General features: G+C 39.8%; 1 protein-coding gene across 32 annotated transcripts in view; it reads right to left on the reverse strand.

The window, feature by feature from the left end:
* ANK3 (ankyrin 3) overlaps positions 1–22,805 on the reverse strand; it is a 682,576-nt gene that overhangs the window by 128,835 nt on the left and 530,936 nt on the right. For 28 of the 32 annotated variants that reach the window (XM_045040024.1, XM_045040003.1, XM_045040008.1 and 25 more), the window contains 7 exons: positions 22,198–22,296; positions 21,818–21,916; positions 16,030–16,227; positions 10,081–10,179; positions 1,428–1,526; positions 1,240–1,338; positions 606–701 (listed from right to left, as the gene is read on the reverse strand). In XM_045040024.1, the coding sequence (XP_044895959.1) occupies positions 606–701; positions 1,240–1,338; positions 1,428–1,526; positions 10,081–10,179; positions 16,030–16,227; positions 21,818–21,916; positions 22,198–22,296 (789 nt within the window). The remainder of the gene's footprint in view (positions 1–605; positions 702–1,239; positions 1,339–1,427; positions 1,527–10,080; positions 10,180–16,029; positions 16,228–21,817; positions 21,917–22,197; positions 22,297–22,805) is intronic. The other 4 variants (XM_045040012.1, XM_045040021.1, XM_045040020.1 and 1 more) reach the window with 1 other exon arrangement.

The following is a 22,805-nucleotide window of genomic DNA, read 5'->3' on the forward strand; positions in this document are numbered from 1 at the left end:
TTAATAAGAAATGACTTATCCTAGAGGCTGCAGCTTGTAAAAATGTATCTGACGCAATAAGGCTCCCTGGTAAAGATTTATTTATAATTTTAATAAAACATCCTATTGTTTTTCCTACGAAAACGCCAATAGCTGACTGGAAGAGTGGTGAGGGTGGTGATAAAAATCCATTTCGATCCTCTCCCTAATGTTTTAGTTTTGCAACAACGTAAAAACTGTTTTCACAATGATAGCAACGTATCCATTATCATTTGTGAGTCACAACATCGTAAAGAACCAACTTATCTTCAACTTTCCTACACTGCCAAAGAAGAATGTGAAAATATTTCTGCCTTCACTTCATTGAAACTATTTTTACAGCAAAACAAATAAATACATACATTTAGCTTTACGTGGAATGAAAAACTCCATAGTTCCTAATGCAAATTTTAAAAAGGTATTTTTAGCATTTAGTTTCTCAATATCAGAAATGAGAGGGACAGCATTTGGAAACATGGCGCTTAGTCTGTGAAGAGGGGAAAGTAGGTTCATCTCCCAAAAGCCCCAGAAAATCTACAGCCTGAGAGCTGGCTACGAGGGGACAAGGGCCAGCATCTGCTACTTACAGTTGTGGTCATGGTTTCCTCAGTCACTACTTTCAGGGTGTCGACCACTGAGATGTAGCCCAGCCTCCGGGCAATGGCGAGGGCAGTGTTCCCATTCTGGCCAGAGGGAAATGAGGACAAGGAATTAACAAGTCATTCCCCATGTCTTAGTGTCTGTGTGCTCCCACATGTTTCGCCCATACTAAACAGAAGGCGAGTGTCTCATTGGCCCCACCCACTGTCATACACAAAACACTATTTCATTAGACACATACCTTGCACAAAACCCACCTAACCTGTTCCCACTCACGCAGCAGAGACTCGGCTTCTACACACGGAACCCAAGAGGCTTATTAACGTTCTAAATCATCAAAGAAACAAACGTTTTTCATTTTATATATGTATTTCCTACTAGTTGGCAATGGATTTGTAGTTTCTAAGTATGAAACATCTAATTACATCTTTCTCTCTCTGGAAAGCTCACAATATAGCTATTGTCTCTGCCCTGCATTCCACTGAATGCTCTGTTTATACCTATCAATGAAAGTAAAACAGCAACATTGGTGCCCGATAAAAAATGTAAGAAGATTCCAGTATCCAGGTTCATCTCCTCCCTCCTCCCTTAGCCTCCCTCTTCCCTTCCCTTCCCCCTTACCACAGTGAGTTCATTGGGGGAAGCATTGTTCTGAAGCAAGACATTTATTATATGTGTGTGTCCCTGCTGAGCTGCTTGATGTAACGGCGTATACCCATTCTGCAGAAGGAAGGTGGAAAAAAGGACATTTACTTCCTTGGACACAAAAATCAATGACTTTGGTGGATACAAAGGAGAAAAGAGTTTACCTTTGTTTTGGCATTAACTTTTGCAGAATGCTGGAGCAGGAAGTTAACAATCTTGATGTTTCCATAGTGGCAGCCCACATGGAGAGGTGTGTATCCCATCTGTAGTTATATTTTTTAGAAAAGAAACCTCATAAGTATACTTATAGTAACAGCTACCCTAAATAGAAGCAAAAGTATTATTTAACCTGTCTTTTTGAGATGGCAAAAAATAAGTGTTTTCCCCACGTGTGTGTGTGTGTGTGTGTGTGTGTGTGTGAGAGAGAGAGTGTGTGTGTGTGTGGGGGGGGGTACTAAAAAATAGTACCATGTCACATGTAAGTAGTTAGGAACTTCCCAAAGGACTCTCTCTTGCATCAACTCATTTTATTCTCACACCAACTTTTCAAGATAGGAAGTAAACATGGCACAGCCGGCAGTCTGGACAGAGTGATGGTGTGGCTTCTGGGGGAGGGTTAGGGAGAGTGTTCTGCAGACAGATGTGGACTAGGATTTACAGAACACTCTATTTTCTCTCTTTTTTTTAAATATATGAAATTTATTGTCAAATTGGTTTCCATACAACACCCAGTGCTCATCCCAACAGGTGCCCTCCTCAATACCCATCACCCACCCTCCCCTCCCTCCCACCCCCCATCAGCCCTCAGTTTGTTCTCAGTTTTTAAGAGTCTCTTATGCTTTGGCTCTCTCTCCCACTCTAACCTCTTTTTTTTTCCTTCCCCTCCCCCATGGGTTCCTGTTAAGTTTCTCAGGATCCACATAAGATGAACACTCTATTCTCTAAAAGCATAAAACTGAGGTAGAAAAAAACACAAAGTGGCTTAATGATAATGCCAGGCAGTGGATGAGCATCAGAACGCATGACAGAGGTGGGAAGCACAGAACCACTAAAGACGAAGAGGCTGGTCTTCAGGAGGTCTGGGACGCATGAACTTGATCCAGGTGTATATACTGTAGCTAAAGGCTGCTGCCCAACTAGCTAGAGTCCCATAATTTGAAAACAACTGATTTAGACAAAGCAGTAAGTTGTTTCCCAAATTAATATCCTCTGACCACTGAAGGACATAAGTCCTATCTATTAAAAAATATATTTTTACACATATATATGATTATATATGTATCATATATATGTGTGTATAACTATGTGTTTAAAATAAGGATATCCAGATACTCTTCTAGAAGGCCACATTGCAAGAGACACCACCATGTCATTTCAGTGCCACAATCAATCTCTGTTTATGAGGACACTGGCAGCACCAGATCACCACAAGGAAGAGCATAGAGTTTTAAAACCATTTCTCAGTATGCACGGGGGGGGGGGGGGAGGGCAGGGGAACATGGGGGTCCATGGTTTCAAGGATCTGTATCTCATGTGCGATGCGCTATTGTATCTTTATGGTGACTCCATGCTACAGACTGAATGTCTGTGTCCCTCCAAATTCATATGCTGAAACCCCAACCCCCAGTGTGATGGCATTTGGAGATGTGGCCTTTGGGAGGTACTTAGGTCACAGGTAATTAGGTGGAGTCCTCATGAATGGGATTAGTGCCCTTATAGGAAGAGGCAGGAGAGAGCTCGCCTCTTCTCTCTGCCCTCTGCCATGTGAAGATTACAACAAGAAGGTATGAGATAGCCATCTGCAAACCAGCAAGAGGTCCCTTACCACACAAGGGATCTGCTGGCATTTTGATCTTGGACTTCCCAACTTTCAGAACTGTGAGAAATGGAAGTTTGTCCACTCTATGGTATTCTCGTTATAGCGGCCCCATCTGATGAAGACATGTTACAAATGGGTATATTTGAATTTGAAAAGGGAATGGCTAGGCCATAGCTGATTGTGGAAGGTGAAGACATCTCACCAGGGACGTGATGCCCTAAAGAGCTTACTCTGGTCACATTCTGTTCCACAAACGGAGCTGTCAGTGCTCGCACACTGCCTGGACTCCCACTGATAAAGCTCAGCATAACCACTTGTATGGGAGTCATATGGAAACCCCAAAGCTGCTCCATGCATGATGAAGAAGATCCTGTTTTGGTGACCAGAACTGACTTGCCTACTTTACAGGCACCTTTCTCTTTCTTTCTTTCTTTTCTCTTTCTTTCCTTTGTCTTTCTTTCCTTTGTCTGTCTTTCTTTCTTTCTTTCTTTCTTTCTTTCTTTCTTTCTTTCTTTCTTTCTTTCTTTCTTGTTTATTTATTTTTGAGAGAGACAGAGAGAGAGAGAGAGAGAGAAAGAAAGACAGAAAATCCCAAGCAGGCTCCGTGCTGTCAGCACAGAGCCCGATGTGGGGCTTGAACTCACAAACTGTGAGATCATGACCTGAACCGAAATCAAGAGTCAGATGCTTAACTGACTGAGCCATCCAGGCACCCTGCAGACTTCTTTCTTGATGCTGAGGAGCTTGGGATACTGCATTAGAAATCAGAATGGTGCTTAATGTAGGAGGCATGGAAATAATTTTCTCTAATCAGTTCTCAGTACAATTAGCTTAACTGAAGTAACATTACTCCCAACTTTAGTGGTAGAGGATTAATTCCAAGCTAAAAAAAAACATATAGAAAATATTTTTAAAATCTAAATATTAAGAAACTTTTCATGTTTTGAGTCAATGTGCCTAAGCAATAATGCAGCAGTTTCCAATGGCTATTGTACTACATCTATTAATTAGATTTTTTAAAGAAATTGAATCATTTTAAGTATTGTATTTATTTATTTATTTTGAGAGAGAGAGGGAGAGAGGGAGGAGAAGGGGAGGGGGAGAGAGAGAGAGAGAGAGAGAGAGAGCGTGAGCATGAGCAGGGGAGGGGCAGAGAGAGGGAGGGAGAGGCGTGAGGCTCAATCTCATGAACGGTGAGATCATGACCTGAGCCAAAATCGAGAGTTGGATGCTTAGCTTACTGAGCCACCTAGGAGCCCTGATTTTAAGTATTTTAATGTACAATTTCTACTCACCGTCATAGCTTCTCATCTCATTCCTAGTAAAACCCTAAGTCATTGTGATGGGCTATTAGGGCCTGTCTGATCTGGTCCCTCCTCTACACCACCTATGCATTAAATCTCTGAGCTCATTCCTCCCAATCTCTTCCCTGTTTGTTATACTCTAAGACACTGGTATTCTCAGTGCTCCACAAGCATTTAAGTATTTTATTAAAAATACATGTGCATCGTCAAGAAGATTTATTTTGCATTTAGAGAAACCAAATTGGGGCTTTTCCATTCATTGAGAGTCATAAAATGCCCACATTAAATGGTACCTTGCATAAATATGCTCAGAGGGATGTGATTTGAGAAATTCTTTCCAACTGGCAGCAATCAATTTTGGAAAGACCGACTATTCTGTCTGGAATAGCTAAGAAATAATCACAGTTCAGCTAACTGAGCAGTGTCTGCCTCTTTTTCCACTGTTGCCTACTTATACCATCATTATAAGTGGGAGTTAAGCCTTCTCCTTTAGGCAATACAAAGAGGTTGCATTTGTATATGAAGAGCAAACAGGTGCAGATGGAGAGTCTGGCGTTTTTGATCCATGGTGCCGTAGCACCTTATTTTACTGAGTTAGGTGCATCTGCTCAAACGGGGTTTGGGAGAGAGGAGTAAGAAAGCCACACTTCACTCCCAACCTCCTAAAATCTGTGGTTCTCTATCTACGAGTCCATCCTTAGCCTTCCTTACTCTTGTCATAGTCTTCCTCAGTGAACACACCCATTCACAGCTATGACTACTCCTTGATTTTATTTCAGGTAGAATTTTTTTTTCAATTTTTATGTGTTGATTATTGTATGTGTATGAAAGACTATCGTCACATGTTATACTAAGGAGTACTTAACAATATGGCAGATGAAGACCCATGGAAGACTGTAAGGTATCTTCACAAAGAGCTTTTTTAAAACATCATTGATCCCAGGATTTGTTCTTTGATTTCCACCGTATTGTTTCTCAGTGAGAGACAGACAGAGAGAGAGAGAGAGAGAGAGAGAGAGAGAGAGCGAGCACAGGGGAGAGAGACCGAAGGAGAGAAAGAGAGAATCCTAAGCAGGTTCTACACTTAACATAGAGCCTGATGCAGAGCTTGATCCCATGACCCTGGGATCATGACCTGAGCCGAAATCAAGAGTTGGACACTCAACTGACTGAGCCATCCAGGCACCCCAATACTTCTTTAAGTATTTCTTAAATTTCTCCCTTGTTCATCAATTTCCCATCTGTCCCTAAGCAGATGTCTTCTTTATTCTCCATCTAGACCTTAGTAACAGCCTTCAAATGCCCCTCCTCCAAACTCCTTTGACCTACTTAGTTTTTGCACTATCTCTTAGGCTCTTTCTAAACCTGATGTCTGATCTTACCACTCTTCTGTTTAAAACCTTCCATGGCTTCCCAGTGCAAACAGGATAAAAAGCTGAACTTACTTTGCCCGGCACATTAAGGCCCTCTGAAATCTTTGAAAATATTTTTTTTACTATTTAAAACTTAATTTTATTATTTATTATTTTTGACAGAAAAATAGAGAGAGAGTGTGTGTGTATGTGAGAGAGGGAGAGAGAGAGAGCATGAACTGGGGAGGGGCAGAGAGAGAGAGACACAGAATCTGAAGCAGGCTTTAGGCTCTGCATTGTCAGCACAGAGCCTGACGCAGGGCTTAAACTCACAAACCACAAGATCATGACCTGAGCCAAAGTCACATGCTTAACCAACTGAGCCACCCAGGCCCTCTGAAATCTTAATCTTCTAGCAGTATCTTGGGACATGCCCCCAATTTTTTCTCATGTTTCTGTGATACTGAACCAGTTATAGCTCCCTCCTACATTCCCAACCTTTGTGGGGAATAATTCAGTTAATTCCAATAGTTCTATAATTACTAATTTATATATGGGGTCAAATTCAGGCTTTGTACCAATTACCTATGTGACCTTGTATAAGTAATTACTTGTCTGTACCTCAGTTTCCTCTGAAGGACAGGGATACTAATTTCACCCACCTCCTAGGGTAGTTGTATGGATTAAACTAATTAATAAAGGAAAGAAATTAATACCTGACACAGAGAAGGTGGGTAATACATTTTATTATATTATTATATATAAGTATACATTGTTATATTATATTATTACTATATTATTATTATTTTTATTAACATATGTCTTCTTTTCTAGACTATAAAGAGATCAAGGAATATATCACCCTGTTGAGAACTTGGCAAGTAGTAAGAGCTCAAAAAAATGAATGTGAAATGAGCATCAAATAAATTTTTTCATTATTTTACACACATTTAAAGAAATACAATTTAACTATTAATTCGCTAGTTAGTACCCCTCAGAATCAGTGCATTTCGATGGTCTAAATAAAATGCTTCAGGAGATTATTCTTTTAAAAAGTGAAAGGAATAGTTTTATTTCATCTGAACAGCACTAAATATTAAACCCTGTGGCCAGCAGCACAATTTAGTCTGAACTGATTTGGTGAACTTCAAATACAGAGCTGGACGGGGGCGCCTGGGTGGCGCAGTCGGTTAAGCGTCCGACTTCAGCCAGGTCACGATCTTGCGGTCCGTGAGTTCGAGCCCCGCATCCGGCTCTGGGCTGATGGCTCAGAGCCTGGAGCCTGTTTCCGATCCTGTGTGTCTCCCTCTCTCTCTGCCCCTCCCCCGTTCATGCTCTGTCTCTCTCTGTCCCCAAAATAAATAAACGTTGAAAAAAAAATTAAAAAAAAAAATACAGAGCTGGACGTGGAGAAGGTCAGCAAGCCCAGTGGGAAGGCTGCAAAAGCTGTTACCAGGATTTTCAGATATTTTTCCCACAAGAGAGAAGTGTTCTCCATGTTTTCATGATTATCATTTTTTAAATTTAAGCCTGAATCTGACGGTACTATACTTTCCAACTGTAGGCTGCTTAGAGACATCATCTTCACCAATAAGAATTTGGACATTCATAGAATAAACTTATTCACAAGATCAGAAGGCAAATCCCAACAACCTATCTCTCTGCACTTCTGCTCTATTCAGCTATAGGATGATCACAGCCTCAGGGCTTTCTTGGTGCTATGATCTTTGCTGAGAAGAAAAAGAAAGGGAAAAGAATTTGTAGGAGGCAGAGGTGCTTTTCAAATTTTTTTTTTTTAACGTTTATTTATTTTTGAGACAGAGAGAGACAGAGCATGAACGGGGGAGGGCCAGAGAGAGAGGGAGACACAGAATCTGAAGCAGGCTCCAGGCTCTGAGCTGTCAGCACAGAGCCCGATGCGGGGCTCAAACTCACGGACCACGAGATCATGACCTGAGCTGAAGTCGGACGCTTAACCGACTGAGCCACCCAGGCGCCACGAGAGGTGCTTTTCAAAGTGCATCACTTGTAAAGGGCAGGAAAGGGAACATGCTTCATAAATATTATACCAAGTACAAAAATGATCATGACCTAAGGTGGGCTGGGTTAGGAGGAAACCCTGGTAGAGGCCTAAGAACCTTAAGCCCAGGGGCCACGTGTGCAAGAAGACTCACGGCACCATGTCCTGCCTCCCCACCTGCCCTGGAGAATCGTCACACTTCCTGACTGAATTATAGTATATGCTTTGGATGTGCAGGGGCAAAAACATATGGAGAAACTTAACCCTGCCTGTGCTTCCTGGAATCTTTACTCTGTAAAGAGAGAGGTAACCAAAAAACGTGTTTAAGTCTGTGTTTGTGTGTGTAAATAAAACAACACAAGATGAATATATTTACCATAAGTAAAATAAAGATGGTAAGCTAAACTCAGTCTGATTCTTTTTTTAGAATTAAAAATGCTTTTATTTTTCGAATGGAGAGTAGCAAGAAACCATCCAGCTGCTGCCAGTGCCTTTAATGGTTTCTCTGTTAAATACTTAGCTACCTAGGAAAGAACTCAAGACTGAGGATCATGAGAATTTTTAGAAAGGAAGGGAAATAGAGTGAAGGGATTGCTGAGCAAGCTGGCTACCAAGTGAGGTCGTGGAGACCTCAAGGCCACAGAAATTCCAGAAAGGGAGGTAGAGGGGAGTTTGCCTACCTCCCAGTTCCACCTCGGGCTGTCCTGACCAGGCACAATGATACTTGCTTTACTGCTTTAACACAAACTTTAAAGCACAGACAGGATCTTGCCTGGTCAGATCTCTTTCAGGCAGCTTCTTTTTAATAGAACACAGTATGGGTGGAGCAGCCACTGCCACAGACAGCCGAACAATGTCCAAAGGGTGTAGTCTACTCAGGGCTGTTCCCTCTGTGCTTGTCTGGCAAATCCAGTCTGATTTTGATGTCTGAATGCCACTTTATTTTTTATGTTTTTAATTTGATAGAGAGGGTGAGGAAGAGAGGCAGAGGGAGAGAGAGAGAGAGAGAGAGAGAGAGAGAGAGAGAGAGAGAGAGAGGAGAGAATCTTAAGCAGGCTCCATGCTTAGTGCAGAGACCAATGGGGGGCTTGATCCCATGACCCTGGGATCATGACTTGAGCTGAAATCACGAGTCAGGCGGTCAACCAACTGAGCCACCCAGGTGCCCCTGAATATCCTTTGACTTGGCTAATTCCTGGTGATACTTCTATATTTGTTAGTATCTTCAGTATTTATATATACACCTCAGAATCTATACATATTATATACAAAATGTTTGTATTCACAACTTTTCATTTTTAGAGAGAGAGAGAGAGAGCGAGCGAGAGAGCATGTGTTCAAGAGCAGAGAAAGGGGCAGAGAGAGAGGGAGAGAGAATACCAAGCAGGCTCCATGCATAGCACAGAGCCCAGTGCAAGGCTTGATACAACTTTATTTATTTATTTTTTTATGTTTTTAATTTGAGAGAGAGGGTGAGGAAGAGAGGCAGAGGAAAAGAAAGAGAGAGAGAGAGAGAGAGAGAGAGAGAATCAAGAATCAGATGCTCAACCAACTGAGCCACCCAGGTGCCCTTGTAGTCACAATATTTAATAAGCATTCATTTTTGTGTCAAAAATATGATATATGGAAAGAAACAAGAGTTATATTTTAGAGTAGATAAAACAAGTTTGCCATGAAGAGGTAGCAAAATTAAGTGCAAAATAAATGCTCAGAGAAATGGGGTTAATGTGAAGTCCTATGTCTGATGACACAAAACATCCATTTTTCTTATCTGAGTTTGAAATTGTGTAATTATAAGATATTAATCAGTATTGTTTTCTTTCTGAAGAGAGCTATTTGAGAGAAAGAGAGAGAGAGAGGGAGAGAGGGAGATGCTAGTGACCACACATACCATAAAGATTTTAGCAAGTGAGGAATAACTGAATAAAACTTATTTTATCCTTTTTTTAATAGACTATGTCTGAACAAAGTTAATGGTCACAAATTACTGATAAATTTTTCTGGATGCGTTTTTAAAGTCAGTCACAAAAGCTAAAAAAGGTCCAAGATTTTACACTCTGTCCTTGGAGGACCGATTTGTTATCACAAGGATAAATACTGTTAACATGGGTGGATATCTATAGGCAGCTGGGATAAAGTGCCCAGGCCATTAAAGACATAAAGCATCTGGGACACTATAACCAGAGGTTTTGGTGTCCTTTGCACAGATTTATGTTTGACATGCTATGTATAAAAGATATGATGGAAAATTTGTTCTGCCCCCATCAAATTGTACTTGTTTCCATATAGGAGTCACCAAACGACACATTCTTTTTTGTATACCTTTGTCTGGGCATCCACATTTGCCCCTTGGTTTACGAGGACTTCAGCCACATTCACTCTGTCTTCTTGAGCAGCCAAATGGAGTGGGGTCAGGCCATTCTGCAAAAGATTCAAAGTACAGTCATTTTAGAGAAGGTAATATAGCACACATGGCATGTATGAGCAACAATTTATGAATTGTAGGAGACTAAGCCTTGAATTCTTAAATTAAAAAAATTTTTTTTAAATGTTTGAGAGGAAGAGCATGAGTGGAGGAGGGGCAGAGAGAGAGAAGGAGGCAGAGGATTCAAGCAGGCTCTGAGCTGTCAGCACAGAGCCCAATGTGGGGCTTGAACTCACGAACTGTGAGATCATGACTTGAACCGAAGTCGGATGCTCAACAGACTGAGCCACCCAGGTGCCCAAGCCTAGAATTCTTACGTTAAAAAAATCTACAAAATATGTTTATATATTGGCACCGTGGCAACACTGTTATCTGCAGTCTTCATGAAAATTTCAAACATTCTCAGAAGTGGAGGGAATGGACTGAACCTTGTGGACTCACCACAGACTCTATGGTTTATCAAGGTTTTCCTACATTTGCTTCATCCAGCCCTACTTCCTGTTCATTCTTTTCTTTGTGGACGTATTTTAAGGCAAATCCCAGACATTATACCATTTTCCTACTACATACTCCAGTGTTCACTTGTTAAAACTAGAGGCTTTAAAAAAAAAGATATAAAATGATATAATGTCTGGGATTTGCCTTAAAATACTTCCACAAAGAAAAAAAATTTTTAAGTGAATTAACAAAAATGTTTTGTTGTTGTTAATTTTAAATGAGTAAACAAAAGCAGAATCAGGTCTGTTAAAACAGAAAACAAACTGATGGTTGCCACAGGGAAGGGGGAGTGAGAGATTGTGCAAAATGGGTGAAGGGGAGTGGGAGACACAGGCTTCCAGTTATGAAATGAATAAGTCATGGGAATAAAAGGCACAGCATATGGAATACAGTGAATAATATTATAATAGTGTTGTGACAGGACAGAGATGGTAGCTAAACTTGTAGCGAGCACAGCATAATGTATAAACTTGTCAAATCACTAAGTTGTACATCTGAAACTAATGTGAGATTGTATGTCAACTATACTCAAAAATAAGTAAATAAATATTTACCAAAAAGACACCTAGAGACTTTTTTTTGCAAAATTATGCAGGAATTTCAACACATGGCCATTGGCACTAGCTTTAGCAGAATTAAAAGAAAAGTTAGTTATAAAACTAAGTATTGACATATGATGATAATATTTTCTTCACCGAATATTAATACCCACAGCTGATAAATATGTTCTGTATGTTGTTTCTGGGTAGGAAAGATGGCCTCGAAATGCAAAATGAATGCTGTACCATGAGAATTTCCAGGTCATTTGAATGGTGTATGTGTTTAATGAGACTGAACATTTGAAACTGAGTCTACAACAGAACGTGCAGGCTACCTGGTTGTTCTAATGGCCAAGAAAAAATCACCAAGACTGTACACAAGTTTAAAAATCCTCTGTAGTTGTAAAGTGTCTTTTCATGAATAATATTTAGGAAAGAGTAACTTGGTGTGAGTGCTTGCAGATTGTTTTCTTTCCCCCAGTACGAGCATGGAGGTTAGTGTCTGAGTCCTGGAGGCCTTCCTTCTCTTCCTCTAGCATCTGTGCAACGGGAACCTCGGCCATGGCATTTGTCAGAGGAGAGGAATGAATCAGGGACAACACCAGCGAGGGCACAGAGCCCTGTAGATGCCGTACATGACTTATTCAGGGGTTGCTGTCCCATCAGATTATAGGATTCAGGAAGACTCACTTGCTCTCGGCTTTTTAACTATTTACAGAATTTGGGAGGAAGCCCACTCAAACTGAAAAGAGAGGAAATATGAAAAGGAGGACCAATGCACTCAGTTGAAGTCCAAGAAAAATAAGCTGGGGCCAAGACTGGCACCACCCAACACTGACATAATCTTAGAACAATGTTCCATGTTCTGCTTTATTTATTTATTTATTTATTTATTTATTTATTTATTTATTTATTTATTTATTATTTTTAATTCCAGTTAGTACACATACAGTGCTCTATGAGTTTCATGTATACAATATAGTGATTTAACACTTCCATACATCAGCCAGTGCTCATCACAACAAGTGCCCTCCTTAATCCCTGTTTCACCCATCCCCCCACCCCCTCCATGTTCTACTTTACAGGAAACAAATATTTTCAGCCATAGTATTTTGTAGAGGTTACCTATTCTAAGTTTGAGACTTTTCAAGACTTTTGAAGATACTTTACTGAGTGTTTCTCAGCAAAGTTTGGGAAAGGTATTGTGGCATGTGCCTTACTTTCTTGTGTTCCCCTGTGTTCATGCTGCCTCATGGGTTACCCACTCTACCTGTACCATGGAGTCACTCACAGCCTTCCTGGACTTCACTGTCTGTCCTTGTCTCACAAAGGGTCTCATTGTTACATTTATGTGCACACCTTCTATGTGCTCACCTCTATTAAGAGCATCATAATCCTGCATTTAAATTCTGTTTCCTTGGGGCGCCTGGGTGGCTCAGTCGGTTAAGCGTCTGACTTCAGCTCAGGTCACGATCTCACGGTCCGTGAGTTCAAGCCCCACGTCGGGCTCTGGGCTGATGGCTCAGAGCCTGGAGCCTGCTTCCGATTCTGTGTCTCCCTCTCTCTCTGCCCCTCCCCCGTTCATTCTCTGTCTCTCTCTGTCTCAAAAATAAATAAACGTTAAAAAAAAAATTAAAAAAAAAAATTCTGTTTCCTTGTCTGTCTTCCTCAAACCACTGTGACCTTGTTGAGGCAAATACTGTGTCCTTAATCTTTTTATAACCAGTGTCTAGCGTCTAGCACTGAATCATCCACTAGATGATTAAATCAGAAGATAAAAGCAAACATCTTTAGATAAAATATGCTAAAAAGAAACTTATTTTTATGTTCATGATTTTCATTTAAAAGATTTTATTTTGTTATTTTTTTAAAAGTTTAGTTAATTTTGAGAGAGAGGTAGAGCATGCACAAGCGGGGGAGGGCCAGAGAGAACAAGGGAGACACAGGATCCAAAGCAGGCTCCAAGCTCTGAGCTGTCAGCACAGAGCCTGATGGGCTCAAACCCATGAACCGTGAGATCCAAGTCAGACACCTAACCGACTGAGCCACCCAGATACCCCGTCATTAAAAAGACTTTTAAAAAATAATGTGGTGGTTACAACAGTCCCATTTGAATTCAGAGGTTACCTGTTAATCTTTTATAAGGTTTCAACCATTGCTTATTTTAAAAAGTGGCGGTTATTTGGAACAAGAGAACACCACTAACTCAGAATATCAACAGCCCTGCTTAATATTCTATTAGTGGTACAAAGGAATAGAGCTACTTGTAGTCTACAAAATCCATGTGGGAAAGCAGGAACATCAAAAGCGAAACTGAAATCAAACACTAGCTAACTTCACTAGTAGCTAGTCATGGTCTCTTTTGCTTGAAGCTACTGGGAACCACTGATTACTAGTCAGAAAAGAAATAAGTGAAAGCAATAAACTATTTAGTTCAATATCAATTTTCACAAAAGCTAAATCTTTCTTTTTAATATCTATTTTTTAACAAGGAAATAAAATCTAGTGTTAAGTGGGGAGGTAGGACAGGGAGGGAGAGACAATAAATGATGTTTAAAATTGGCAGTTTAGGAAAAACTGACAGAAAATGGTCAGAGTTTCCTTATTGAATAACACGTTCTGCTCATTTTCTGCTTTCACGTCAGGGCTTACTTCACACTTTACATGGAACATGGCAACTGAGAAAGGAAGCAAAGATTTACAAATGCCTTCATATTGGATCATTCCTTGGTACTGTGAAGTTCTTGAAAGTTCCTTAACTTTAATGTGCTCATGGGAAGCCAGCTGATCTGCTTTTCAAAATTTCTCTGGAAGTATCTCTGCTCATGTAGGGTTTTTTCCCTGGAGGATGGCGGACAATTTTGGTCCTCAGAATGTCTTTGCTAATTTCCAGTCTATCAAAGCAAACACTGGGAAATTCTGAAGTATTTTCAGCCTAAAAAATGTCTGTGATTTTAAGGTGAATGCAAGGCTGGATATGTATTGCAACTAGTTGACTGGAGGATTTTATTTATTTATTTGTTTGACTGGAGGATTTTAAAGAAAAAGAAGTCACAGTATACTTTGGTATCAAATCTCCTGAAAACATTCACGTATTAACCAGTTGTTAAGGTCTATATTGCCTTTGAGAGAATTAGTGAGATACAGTATTCTGGGCCCTTCAATTAGACTCTAATGGATGCCAGAATGTATTTCAATTTGAGAAGACCAGGTCTTCTACCTTGTCTTTAAGACAAGTTGAATTTTGCAGCAAATTATTGTAAGTTTGGTCTCTATCTGAACGCTTGAAATTCAAAAACCATCCTGTTTATAATGGCTGTTTGGAATTGCTCTGTGATTCCTATTAATACAGAGACATGCACAGATAAAAGGAATGTTTAAAATAAAAGATAAGAGAAATTCAAATTGTTACACCAGAAAAATATGAAAAATATTTTGTTCTATAATAATCACAAAATATTTTCAAGATATTAAAACTGAAATAAAAAATATTTCCCTGTTCTCTTATGTATGTCTTTTGGTCTATAGAATTTGTTAAATTACAACCTCGGGAATTCAGGTTAGTGCAGACTAACATTTTCCCTAAATTATAAGAAGTCCACAATTAAGACAACTCTTATTTTCTTCCTTAAGGAGAAGGTGCTGAATGTTACCTCAGTTAATCTTTATGACATTTCTGTGAAGTAAATATTGTTGTCTTCATTTACTAGAGGGCAAAATTGAGGCTCATCAGGTCATATAGCTTGTTCAATCAAGTCACACATCAAGGAAGAGTCAGGCTTAGGATTCACACCCAGGGGATTCAAAACCTCCATGATTCCAAAATACAGTCCATGTATATGAAAAACAAATAAAATTACTTGTCATTTGTCCCCATAAAACTATTGCTGTCTTGAAACTCGACTCCAAAATCTGAGCTATGGCCATGCCATCACCAACTGGTAGAGAAAAAGCCAGGGAGTTTGGATTGTCAAGAACTTGGGAGCACTGTAGCAGGCTTTTGTGTTATATGAAGGGAAGACTTAGAAACATCTGTTCTGTGCTTTAAGCAGACCTCAGACTTAAGGTATTAATAAATAGTTCAGCAAACCCAAATTCTCTGATACATGCAAAGAGAGGTCTAACTTCATTAACATGTCTCTGGCCAATTGTGGGCTAGACTTTGCTTCATAAAATTGTTCACTAATAATGGGGCTGCCAAATATGAGGACAGGAATTTGAAAAAACTAGGGAACAGAGACTTCACACGTTCCTTGAAACTGCCAATTTACATAGAAAGACTAACAACCTTTCCAACCTATTGAATAAAATAGCTACTCTAAACTTCTGTTATTAAAATGGACTCCAGGAAGGCAGCACTCTTTCTAATATTTATTTTTTTAAGTAGGACTTAAAACTGGGAGAGGCAATGAGTAGGTACCCCCAAAATATTTGCAGACAAAATCAACAGGCTACAATTTACAACTTACTATTTTGCTAAGTTCTGGCAAGGTAATGTGGTACTTTGAATTAGCATTATAGCAAAACTTCATATTATTAAGAAAAACTTTGTGGACTTCATTTTTATGACTATATGTTATTCAATTGTATGACTTGACAAGTATTGGTTTACCATTCTTACTGTTTAAACATTTTTTCTCAAAGTCTTTACTATAATAAACAATATTTTGGTAAACATCTTTGTGCAACGTTACACTTTATATATTCTATTTGACCTGGATTCTTCATGCTTCTTAGTGCATGCTTCTTAGTGACCTCTCTGAGAGGTAAGGGTTCGTTATACGCTTTGCAGAGAAAAAGAAAGGTTACCTTATTGCTCAGGTTCACATTAGCATTTCTGCTGAGGAGCAGGGACACCATGTCCACATGTCCTTCCTGAGCTGCAAGATGGACAGAAGCAATTCCTTGCCGGGTAACTGCATTTGCATCAGCACCATATTCCAGCAGAGTTGTCGCTATGTCCATCTGGTTCTTTTTGGCAGCGATGTGCAGTGGCGTATAACCATTCTGTCAACACGAATCACTTGGTCACATGCCCAGTAACAAGATAAAAATGTGTGCAGTGCACTTTCAAATAGTATGCTTCCCTTTCTAGTGATTTTCTTCGACGGTTTAAAAATTCATAATCACATAAGCAAACTGATAAATCAAGCTGTGCCATTAATGTACTGCCCTAATGTCTCCCGCATCCCTAAATTGGGAAAACATACTACAGACAGTTTAATGCACAGTACCACCGGTTTTGCAAAAGGAATATAGGGTCCTCTCTTGCAGGCAGTTAATGTTAGTAGGTGCTCAATAATTACTTGCTTTATTTAAATTGCCAATGCGAGGAAACGCAACTAGGAAACAACAAACAATGTGGTACCATGGACATGTTCAGAGCCATTATTCCACTTTTCATTCAATAATAGCTATTCAGAGCCATTACTCTACTTTTAAAATATCTTTAATAGTCACTTGTTGCTAACAAGTTGAAAAATTTAGTGTTCATGGTAGTCAAGATGCTATAATCTACCCTCACAGCCCCTTTGATTGCCTCTTTTATGAAACTCTAGTTTCTACATTATGCTTCACCTGAACTTGTTTCCCACATAAGATACAGCTCATGTTTCTATTTTGCCTCATTCTATCAAGGATGTTCTTCTCCACCATGTCTTTGGGGTCAGCATCTATCAGCTGAAGATTCAGCTCAAGGGTTATACTCTCACGAAGGGTTTCATTTCCTCCTTCCCCACCTACACCTACCCCCAACCTAACTGACTCCAATCAAAGTCCTGGAGATAGTGGCACTCTTTCCTGTGCATACCTGTTTCCTCCTACTAAAATACAAATTTGTTGAGGGCAGGTATTGTGTCGTATTTGTCTTTGTATCTCTACTAGTGCCTCACAGTGACTGGTGAATCCTCAGAATTTGCCTCAAGCTTACTACCACTTTCAGGACATTCTGGGATCCTTGTCTTGACTGACCTCTGATGACCAGAGGTTCAAGCAACTTAAATTCCTCTGGCAAACTGGCAATTAACTGTGCCTCAGGGTTGTTCATAGTCTTCCGCCCTGAGACAGAAAGGTCCCCTGCACTAGGGGACCTTGTCCAGCCTTATTGTCATTTAAGAGAAATGCAAGATTATATTTTCACTTGGGCATGAATCCAACTATATAAGATATGCCAATGAAAAATGAGAATGATTTTTTATAGAAAAGAAGATTTAGAGGAAAAAAAAATGGAATTCATGGATTCACATTTGGCAAAATGATCCAAATCTAGACAACTATCAGTCACAATCTTTCCAGGCCATATGGATGGGTAGGAAACAACACAGAGGACAGTGGGGGCTGCCGCACCACTGATCCGGCCAGCCTACTGCAATTACCCTCATATTTTAAGTCATTAGCATGTCCTAGTAGGATAATGGTTCTCACTTGAGAAACACCCTTTCTGTAATCAATTGTAGAGGATTTAAGCAAGTGGAAATGCTGCTTCCAGACTCTTCTGAAACCAGCCTCTGCCAAACGGGATGGGCCAGGGTAGAAGATTTTATATCCCTATTTTTAGTTTTGACCTTTTGCCATCTGGAAACCCTAGCTGACCTGGGAAACATTTGTCTCTCTGTACAGACACACCCTAAAGGGATTGCCTTCAGAGCCAAATGTAGAGCTTTGGACTGAGCCCAACTTTACAGCGAATGACAGGAGGGGGTGGTCTGTTTCGTTACCATCCCCACCCCTGCATAAAAGCCAAAATTCACAAAATCAGTGCTAAAATAGGTCATCTGATTAGTCAATATGTCTAGCACTGGCTAATCAGAGTGGTAACAGCAACATAGCCTGAGTTTAGCTTCTTGTCATGCATCTTATTTCTTTTTGCTTTTGCTATGGACATAACCTTCGCGTTAGTTACTTGTCAACCACCGAAGGCAGGTCAGTGTCCTTTAACAGGTGACAATCCTCTGGATTATTTCTTATTCCACCCAAAAATCCTAGGTCCTAAAGAACACTAAAAAGAGAAACTCTGGCATCTCTGAAATGCATGCTGACTTTAGACAAGTTACTCATGATTACTGAGGGCTTTACTCTGAGCTCCTTACCTGAGCTACAAAGGAAAGAATAAAGCAAGGGAAAAACAATTCATGGCATTTATTTTAGAATGGAAGTTCATCTCAGAAAGACTTAAAAATATTTCAAATAATAAACAGAAAGGTTCATCTTGAGACCTATCAGAAGTTCTCTAATCTTTCTAAATGCTTCTTAATTTCTGGAAAGTAAAATGATTCTCACCTATCACACTAAAGGGAAAGATGCATTTATCAGAAGAGAAATAAAATAGTGACAGATTCGGCTATAGAATAATCTTAAATATTTTTTTCCTCTTGATGTGGAGAACAAAATGCTTGCAGTGTGTGCTTTTGTAATTCAAGATGAAAACCAAAGGAAATGCAATTTTAAGTTAACAAAAGTAATAGATGTATATCATACTTTATATTTTTTTTCCAAGAATCTCTACTGTTCCATACCAGTAGATATATTGTACATTTTATGGAAGAGAAATCTGATAATAAGTTAAGACTCACTATCTGTTTTCCATGATGAGTGTCCAGGTTATGCCTGATTTCATGCCAATACCGCTTCTAGCATAGAGTCCTGCCTCGGGAAATAGATCTGGTGAAAATGGATCACAGAAGCCCATCTACTTTTTCGGCACCTTCCCTCCTCCCCCATTACAAAATCGCATCAGGTTCCTAGGACATGTATGAGTAAGAAAATATGTTGGCAATTCTATGAAACAGAAGAAAAGGCAAGAGAGCATCACCTACCCTAAGAACCCAGCATGTGAACTGAGAAAGAGTTCACACTGAAGTCAACTGCTGTTATAGTCATATGTTCAAATTGTGCCTTTTTGAGCCTTTGTCCCTCATTTTTCACCACAGCCAGAATTTGGAAATGCTAAACCTTCCTTTACTCCAGGGAGTATTTGCCTACTCTTTATCCCTTCTCCCTCCTTCTTTAACAAAAGAGCCTTGGCATTGTGTCCAGCTGAAAAACTACACTTCCTAGCTTCCTTTGCAGAAAGAAGTGGCCAATGACATGTAAGGAGAAATGGCTGGGTGGAGTTTCTGGGAATGCCCTACTGTCTTTCTTTCCTGCTTGAAAAGAGGAACTGGCAGCCTGGGCAAAAACAGTCTCTGAAAGGAAAGGAAGAAAAAAAAAATCACAGGGAGCTTTTCTTAATGTTCTGGAAACACTGGACCAACATCAACAACTGCCTACCTCCAGACTGTTTATAAATGAGAAAAAATAGAGCCTCATCAGTTTAAACAACAGTAGCTAGGTTTCTTGCCTAGCAGATAAAGCCCATCCTTAACTGAAGGAACAGACTTTGCTTGGGATCAAAGTCTAGAAAAAGTTCCTGACCAGGATCAGTGCCTCAGACAGTGGGAATGATCAGCCATGTAGCAGCAATGGTATTACTGAAGCTCTTATGGAGGCAACTGTGCTGTGGCAGCAAGAAGTAACGTCTCCTTAGCAAAGCCAGTGTTGGATTGGCTATAAAAGCTACTCCAAAGGCTAAGTGCTGTTAGAACTCTTTTCAACTCTTTGTTGTGAAGGATGTTTTACAGACATGGAAACATGAAGTCTTGTTTGACAAATATGAAGCTGGAAATCAACTGCAAATATACCTACTATGGACCTATTTAAGGGTTATTTATGGATTGAAAGAAGGAATGGATGGACGGAAGGGTGGCTTGCACTCATTTTGCTTCACTTAACTACTTTATGACTCTTGTCAATTCTAAACAGCTTGGTACTAGTTGTGTCAAAATTCTTACTCTCATGTGAGGAATGAACAATTTTCCTATTAATTATCTTACTCTTCTGTGAGGAATGAATAATTTGCTTATTAATTATTTTCCTACCAAGAACCTGGAGTTATTATAATATAATAAAAGTGGCCCAGGCCCAAAAGGATATTAAAATATACTGAAATGAAATAGACAGTCATTAAGTTTCAATGTAATTTTTTTCATTTTTTAAATTGTGGTAAATATACATTATGTAAAACCAAACCATTTTTAAATGTATAGTCAATGGCGTTAACTACATTTCACATTGTTCTGGAACCATTACCACCATCCATCTTCAAACTGAAACTCCATCCATTAAACACCAATTCCCCAGTCCTTCCTCCCGTTAGCCCCTGGCAACCAGCATTATACTTTCTATCTCTCTATGACTGAACTCATACAATATTTGTCCTTTTGTGTGATTGGTTTATTTCACTTAGCATGCTGTCTTTGAGGCTGATTAATGTTGTAGCATGTGCCAGAATTTCCTTCCTACTTCCTCCATTGTATGTATACACCCCATTTTAGTTATCTGTTCATTCTTCAATAAATACTGGGTTGCTTCCACCTTTTGGCTACTGTGAATAATGCTACTATTCATTTTTGTTTTAAAGATAAAGCTTTATCAAATGTCAAGGCATGGTTTTATGATAGAAAAAATGTCAGAATCAGAAACTATGGAGGGAAAGCCACATTTAGATGAAAAGCAAATTTAGAGGTTTGGTTCTGAAGTATAGATTTCACTGGGTACATTCTGGAGAGGCTGGGGCAGGAGATAATTAAGACATATAGGAAAAGAGGTCCTGAGGAGAAATAGGTGTCAAAGATAACCTAGTCTTCAAAAAGAGAAGGTACCTGAAAACTTTCTCTCTTAAAGTCCACAAAGTGATCTAGAACAGCCCATTCATTGATTGACCTGTGTGTACAACAGATTCAATGTAAACACTAAGTTTAAAGCAGAGCACTGTAGCTGTCCCACAATGGCAGAGTAAAAAAAAAAAAAGATGTATAAAGCTTAAAAATGCTAAAAGTTTTTCCAACCAATAGTATTTAGTGAAAGAACTAGACAGCATTAAGTTGTGGTTTGTATCTTTCCACTTTTCTCAGATCACAGCCACCTGTTCCACAAGAGAGAGCTTACTAAACTGACAGCACTCTATTAACCTATCTTCAAATACACTCTTCTTTATGATTTGCCTCTCAAATCAGAATATCAGGGAATCAGGAAGCCATATACTCTATGTATCTCTTTTCTGAAAAATGTAGGTTGTCTACTGGCCCCAAACACCCTAATAATAGGAATAAAGATTCCTCTTAACAATCATAAAAACTCATAAACAAAATTTCCCAACCCATGTTGTTAAACAGAAATAAATAACTCGAAGGCAATGTTTTATGGCCAGGAAAATATCACACATATTTTATAACCTTGAAAAATCAGACTTTCTTACTCCCTCAGGCTATGCTGATGTTTTTAATCTGGCTGAAGAATACTTCAACTTTATTTCCTCCACAGGCTCCAGGATGTCCCGGATTTTTAAGGAAAATCAATTGGCATGTGAATATTTATTGAGCATCTACCACATTAGGTGACCAAAGATCTGAAGGCACAGATTCCCTGAGGAGCTTATATTTCTGTGTCTTTTAAGTGATGTCTAAGGTGCAGGGTGCTACATGTGCAGCAAAGTGGATGCACATACAGAGACCAACGGACACTGCCCACAGGCCTCCTCGGGCTGTCCAATCACAGGTACCTTTGCAGCCGCGTGAGGTGAGGCTCCTTGGTCCAAAAGCAGGAGGGCCACTTTCTGATTATCGTAATGTGCAGCTACGTGCAGTGGAGTTAGCCCGCTCTGAAAACACGTGCAGAAACAACAACCAGTGTCAAAAGCGTCTTAACATCAGAGGCCTAGATTTAGGAGATGGGATTAGTGTGGGTTCAACACAGAGTGTAAGTTACATTCCGCTTTCCACAATGCTTGGACCCCAGTGTTCACCTCCTGTTTCCAAAGTGATCTTCATCCTATGCGACTTAACTCGGGACTAGTCATAATTTACGTGGCTGGTGGTGAAGTAGCAAGTGCTTGTTTTGCTACCATGGAAGGGGCCTGCTACAAGGTGGTCAGCCTCATACCTTCCCAGCAGCATCTGGAGATGCACTTTTCTGTAGCAGGAGATTGGCTACTTCCAGCTTCCCATATTTTGCGGCCACATGGAGGGGAGTAAATCCTTTCTGGAAACAGAAACATAAAAATATGACCAAGAGAAATGAAACAAAGGTATCGCTTTCTTGGAACCAATGAATTATTCTCACGATGAAGCACAGTTAAGCCTGTATTTAAAGACCAACACTGGAAGACAACAGCTAGAATCTCCTTATCAACAAGGATGAGCAGTATTTAATCTTTCTCTCTCTGTTGACTGAGTCACAACATGCCACTAATTCTGGGACTAATCAGGCATCTGACCAGGATGAAGGTGGAGAGCTAGATCTGGGACTTATTCTAGAGCTATTTTGGGATTTCACATTTTGGGAAGAATATGTTACTGGGTCCCAATTTGGATTTGGAAGGCTTGGGAAAACCCAGGACAAGTCTGGACCTCCCATATTCCCACATGACTAGACTGGAGCCTTTCTCTTCTTCTTCTCCTATTTCTGCATGTATACACATATCTTTATGTATGCTCCAGGCCTCAGGGGTAGGAGTCAGAGAATTATGCATCTTAACCACAAAAGGTGAA

This window comes from Felis catus, chromosome D2 (assembly GCF_018350175.1).
Source record: "Felis catus isolate Fca126 chromosome D2, F.catus_Fca126_mat1.0, whole genome shotgun sequence".
Taxonomy (NCBI): Eukaryota; Metazoa; Chordata; class Mammalia; order Carnivora; family Felidae; genus Felis; species Felis catus.